At 50.8% G+C, this 5,315-nt stretch overlaps 2 protein-coding genes across 2 annotated transcripts; one reads left to right on the top strand and one right to left on the bottom strand.

Moving 5' to 3' along the window:
* Nucleotides 1-343: 343 nt before the first annotated feature.
* mrps12 (mitochondrial ribosomal protein S12) lies at nucleotides 344-1,704 on the bottom strand. Its single transcript, XM_028425947.1, has 3 exons — nucleotides 1,534-1,704; nucleotides 1,125-1,175; nucleotides 344-1,042 (listed from the first exon to the last, which is right to left on the bottom strand). The coding sequence occupies exons 2-3, from the start codon at nucleotides 1,171-1,173 to the stop codon at nucleotides 660-662; spliced, it is 432 nt and encodes a 143-aa protein (XP_028281748.1). The 5' UTR covers nucleotides 1,174-1,175; nucleotides 1,534-1,704; the 3' UTR covers nucleotides 344-659.
* Nucleotides 1,705-2,493: 789 nt separating this feature from the next.
* Nucleotides 2,494-4,732, top strand: LOC114448840 (ectonucleotide pyrophosphatase/phosphodiesterase family member 7). Its single transcript, XM_028426043.1, has 5 exons — nucleotides 2,494-2,779; nucleotides 3,207-3,352; nucleotides 3,439-4,062; nucleotides 4,142-4,442; nucleotides 4,533-4,732. The coding sequence occupies exons 1-5, from the start codon at nucleotides 2,539-2,541 to the stop codon at nucleotides 4,604-4,606; spliced, it is 1,386 nt and encodes a 461-aa protein (XP_028281844.1). The 5' UTR covers nucleotides 2,494-2,538; the 3' UTR covers nucleotides 4,607-4,732.
* Nucleotides 4,733-5,315: the final 583 nt, after the last annotated feature.

The raw sequence follows: 5,315 nt of genomic DNA, 5'->3' as shown, positions 1-5,315 counted from the left end.
AATCAGAGACACAGGAGCAGCCCGGAGGTTTTTATCCTGCACATCACACAGGAGGCGGGATGTCTCTGCCAGGCCACGCCCACTCTGCTCATGACCACACCCCCTCTCTCTCTCAGCATGAAGCTGATCTTCTGACCTTTGTGTCCGGCGCCACCTTCAGGACAAACTGTGGGAGGTTTTTAGACCTGGAACTGGAACAGAGCTCATGTCTGAGCGACACTTGAAGCTGTCGGCCACTTCCTGAGGACTTTGTTCTTGTTATTAAACACATTAACACGAGTTAGTTTCTCTGCTTGTCTGCAGGCGCCACCTGCTGGTGGAAAATAACACTGATTCACTTCAATGTGTGAAAACAAACATCCAGAACTTTATTGAGAGCAGAAGATGAAACAAAATGTTCAGATGTGGACACACAGTGAACAGAAGAGCTATGGATGTAATCTGATTCCTTTTTAATTTAAGAGATGACCTGCAAACACAGTAACACATCGAAACAGCTGCTTCATGTCCGGCTGCACAGCGATGGAAACGCTCAGACGTCTCAAACATTCTGTCTGTCCCCGTTCTGCAGCAGGACCCGACCTCCGTCCTACAGCACTGGGCTCAGATGTCCACGTCTCATGTAGCAGACTCAGGCGGTCAATCATACACAGCTCAGTCTACTGCTTCTTCTTCACCACATGAGCACAGTCATATTTCCCCCTGACCACCGTCAGCTTGACCCCCGGCAGGTCCTGCGTCCTCCCGCCCTGGATCAGCACCACGTTGTGCTCCTGCAGGTTGTGCCCCTCGCCAGGGATGAACACCACCGCCTCCTTCCCGTTGGACAAGCGCACGCGAGCGCACTTCCTGTTGGCGGAGTTGGGCTTCTTGGGCTTTCGGATCATGGTCTTCAGCACCACGGCTTTCAGCTGGGGGCGGCCAAACATGGCGCCCACAGACTTAGGCGCCGGCTTGGGCTTTCCCATGCGGTGCATCTGGTTGAGGGTGGCCATGGTCCTGGAGAGGATGGGTCCTGTCCAGGCCGAGGCATGCTGGGACGCTGCACAGAGGAAGAGCTTGTTACAGCAGGTGTTTAACCTGACAGCAGCAGCCTGGATGGACACGTCACTGCGTGAACTCACCGTGCAGCAGTGACGTCAGCACCGGCCTCAGACTCCATAATGACGACATTTCTGCAGCAAAACATCACGAAGCTTCATATTAGGCCACAAAGACGTGTTCAGAACTTCAAAGTTTCATTAAAGAAACATTTACTGATTTCCTTCACAGAAAGTTCGAAAGGGATCATTAATACAAAATATGAACTAACGAACAGAAACTCAACTGATAAGATTATTAAATATTTAAATACAGTCTGCTCTGCTGCTCCTCAGTAACTGTTATTAACTGTTAATAAAGTGAAGAACACCTTTATTCACTAATCATGTTTATAACGAGCGTTAGCTGACAGACAGCGCGGCTAACGCTAGCTAGCTAGCTAGCTAGCCGGTCACAACACAGAGGTTACGGTCACTGTCCCGAACTACAGACCTGCTTCGAAGAGTCCAACACAGAATCCGAGTCACACCACGTCCCGGTGCGTGGAACGAGTCGTAGACACGGTGAAATGTTTCAGCCTCTTTACCGCATTGTGATTAAAACACGTCTCTAAAGATTCCTCAGCGTGAGCAGCCTGACCTCTGCTAACCCGGAAGGACTTCCGGCAACATATTACTACGTTCTTCCGGACCTCAGGGAGAATGTTCCTTCAAAATAAGAGCCCAAAATAATGTTTTTTTATATACTTTTATTATATTTCTCTTAGCTTAAGTGCACAATCGGACAGTAGCTTCATGAGCCAACTCTTCAACAACATGGTCACCTTCACAGGCAGGGGAGTCCTGTTAAACCAAAGACCCGGCAGCTGTCCTTGATGCTGCTCTTACAACATAAGATCAAACTTATGATCATCTTCTCACTTTTTAAAGGATTCACAGGTTGTAGTATCAACAGATGTTCGTCTGCCATATCATCCTCTGGTTTGCCCACGTTCCAGTCTCTCCTGGGGGTCGGGTCTTCTCCCGTGGTGCCAGCAGCAGCCTGGGCTCTTAAACCTTCTACTCGGCAGTCTCTGCTGTTAAACTGATGCCGCATCACGATCACACTGTCAGGACACTTTATTGGCTCATAAGTCCATTAGTTTGCTGTAAATATTAAAAAAAAACTTCATGTTGACTCATGACTAATAAATTTAAATCTGTGAGCAGGGCCGGCTCCGTGGGTCGGGGAGCCAGGGGCCGTCTCAGGGACAGCGGGGCCCCTGAAGCACATCCAGTTTTATCTGTGTCCCTGTCAGCAAAAGTCGGGACCATTAATCTGTCTCTGGTGAACCTCAGTCAGGGTCCACAGATTACTGATCAAGGAAATCAGCTCTGATAAGATCCCTGTTCCCTGCCGAAGGTCTCGTCCTTCACAGCACATCAGCAGATTTCTATCAGGGTTACACATTAAGCTGCAGGTGTGCGGCGCCTCAGGTCAGTCACAGTGAGGGTGAAGATGAGGCTGGAGCTCTTCCTCGTTGCCACAGCGGTGATTTGTGCCACCGGCAAACCGCTGAGCGAGGCGGCACCGAAGACCAAGCTGCTGCTGATCTCCTTCGACGGCTTCAGGTGGGACTACGACCAGGATGTGGAGACACCAAACCTGGACCAACTGGCTGTGGATGGGGTCAAAGCCAAATACATCACCCCACCGATGCTGACCATGACCTCCCCGTCCCACTTCACCACCATCACCGGTAACATTTAACTCAGTCAGTCGTTTAACCCCTGGCTGCCACCAGGGGAGGCAGATTATTGATCCCGAGGTTTGCAGTGTGTGTGTGTGTGTGTGTGTGCGCCACCTTATTATTATCACTTAATGGTCTAAACATCCTGGGGGTGGATTTTGCTAACATTAGCTTGCTAGCTGACTAAAGTAACTTGCAGCAGTTAAGCTTAGCTTGCTTGCTAAATCATTAGCAAAGTATGCTATTAGATAATGGCCATTTTAGGACTGTATGCTAAGCTAGCTGTTTGCTATTCTTTAGATCCATGCGGCATAGTTCAGTCCATTGTTCTCTGAGGGAGTGTGTCTAAAAATAAACGTCTTATCTGTGACCTTTGGTCGGTTCTGAACTATCTGACGACCATAAAAGGACTTCCTGTCTCGTCCTGTGTGTTCAGGCAGGTGGGTGGAGGATCACGACGTTGTCCACAACATGATGTATGACGCCAAGACCAACCTAAAGCTTCCTCACAAACTGACCATGACCAAATCAGCGTGGTGGGACAACGGAGTTCTGCCGTTATGGATCACAGCTCAGAACCAGGCGAGTCCTCCCGACTGCACACAGGAAAATATCCATTCATCAGTTCATTGATTTTATGGGTTCCTTCTACTTTGTTTCTGTTCCAGGGCCTGAAAACGGCCTCCTTCCATTACCCAGGAGGTGGGGTCAGCTACGGTGGCCAGGCGGTCCACAGAGCGCTGGTGGAGGATGTAAACCACCCCGACGACAACGAGACTGAGTGGCGTCAGAACATCGACATGGTGATGAGCTGGTTCTCGGAGGAGGACTTCGACCTGGTGACGCTGTACTACGGCGAGCCTGACAGTGTGGGCCACGCCAAGGGGCCAGAAACCCCAGAGAGGAGGGACATCATCCGGCAGATCGACCGCACCATTGGCTACCTGAGGGAGGCCATCAATCACCACGGGCTGAACGACACCCTAAATGTCATCATCACCTCCGACCACGGCATGACCACCATCAAGAAGCGTCCTAAGGTGGAGGAGATCGTCCTCAACAAGTACTTGAATTTACTAACGCTTGCAAGCTTCGAGATTCTGGACTATGGCGGTTTTGGAATCCTGACGCCTCGGCCAGGGAAGGAGCAGGAGGCTTTTGATGCTCTGTCCAATGCCCCCAATCTGACGGTCTACAGGAAACATGAGATTCCAGAGAGCTTCCATCTCGCTAAAAGTAAGCGGCTGCCCCCGCTGGTGGTGGTCGCAGACCTGGGCTTCAACCTGAACTCTGTGAGTGGCCCCTGAAGGACCCACTTCTGACCGCCTCGGGATGATCCAGCTGACACTTCCTCTTGCTTCTGTGTTGCAGAGATTCATCGTCTACGTGAACAAAGGCGATCACGGCTTCCATAATGGCGAGATGGACATGAAGACCATCTTCAGGGCCTTCGGGCCCAACTTCAAGAAGGACTTCCTGGCTGAGCCGTTCGACAGCATCCACATCTACCCTCTGATGTGCAAACTGCTGGAGATCCAACCGGCGCCGCACAACGGGTCCCTGGCTGTGACGGAGGACATGCTGCTGCCCGCAGTGCCCCGCCCGACCTCTGAGCCGACCACCGGGCCGACCACCGGGCAGGCCACCGTGCTGACCACCGGGCCACCCAACGGTGAGTGTCGCCAAAGTTCCCACTGAGGGGACGTCCCCTTCTGATCGTAGACCAGTTTCCTAAACGCTGACGCCGGCTGTTTGTTTTCAGGGGGATGGCGGAGATGCAGCGCGTCCGTGGCCCTGCTGCTGGCGGCGCTGCTCTCGGTGTTCACGGTCATGTGATCCATCATCTGAAGCATCATTCATCGTCAGATATATTTATATAAAGTCCTAACTTATGATTTGTAGTTGCTGCAGTGGTTTGTTTACTTGTTGGCTTCATGCTGGAATAAACTTTAATACTTTGAACATTTAGTCTCGTGGATTGTTTGGCGTCTTCTGCCTCGGTTTACAGGACCACGAGAGCCCTCCATGATGACTTCTTTCCACCACAGCTCCTCCTAAACTGTAGCTTTGATTCCAAACACACGTTTCAGACTGAACACAAGAGGGCGCAGCGAACACACAGCGTGTGTGTGTGTCTCTGCACACAGAGCTGATTTAATAATAAAACGTGTGAGGTTTGTGAGCAGTGGGACATTTATTAATATAAAAATACATTTTGTGAAGCTTGGTCCTCAGATCAGGTTTCATCGCTTCAACTGTCAGACTCAAAACTTTATTGACACGTTACAAAGAAACGATGAAAACAGCCGCTTCAGTTTGTCCCCGTGAGGCAACAAGGTGAGGTAAGACAAGGACCACAGACAGACACAGACACAGAGGCACACACACACACACACAGACACACACACACACAGACACACACACACACAGGCACACACACACACACAGGCACACACACACACACACACACACACACACACACACACACACACAGACACACACACAGGCGCGCACACACAGACACACACAGACACACACACACAGA

The sequence above is a fragment of the Parambassis ranga genome, chromosome 16 (assembly GCF_900634625.1).
Source record: "Parambassis ranga chromosome 16, fParRan2.1, whole genome shotgun sequence".
Taxonomy (NCBI): domain Eukaryota; kingdom Metazoa; phylum Chordata; class Actinopteri; family Ambassidae; genus Parambassis; species Parambassis ranga.
The sequence above is the reverse complement of the archived record's forward strand: the minus strand, read 5'-3'. Positions and strand labels throughout refer to the sequence as shown.

Bases quoted from the DNA above. Each gene is read 5' to 3' on its own strand.
- mrps12 (XM_028425947.1), bottom strand. From the start codon at position 1,173: ATGTCGTCATTATGGAGTCTGAGGCCGGTGCTGACGTCACTGCTGCAC. The intron at 1,043-1,124 runs GTGAGTTCACGC...TCCTCTGTGCAG, and splicing joins GCTGACGTCACTGCTGCACG to CGTCCCAGCATGCCTCGGCC.
- LOC114448840 (XM_028426043.1), top strand. From the start codon at position 2,539: ATGAGGCTGGAGCTCTTCCTCGTTGCCACAGCGGTGATTTGTGCCACC. The intron at 4,063-4,141 runs GTGAGTGGCCCC...TCTGTGTTGCAG, and splicing joins TGGGCTTCAACCTGAACTCT to AGATTCATCGTCTACGTGAA. The intron at 4,443-4,532 runs GTGAGTGTCGCC...GTTTGTTTTCAG, and splicing joins GACCACCGGGCCACCCAACG to GGGGATGGCGGAGATGCAGC.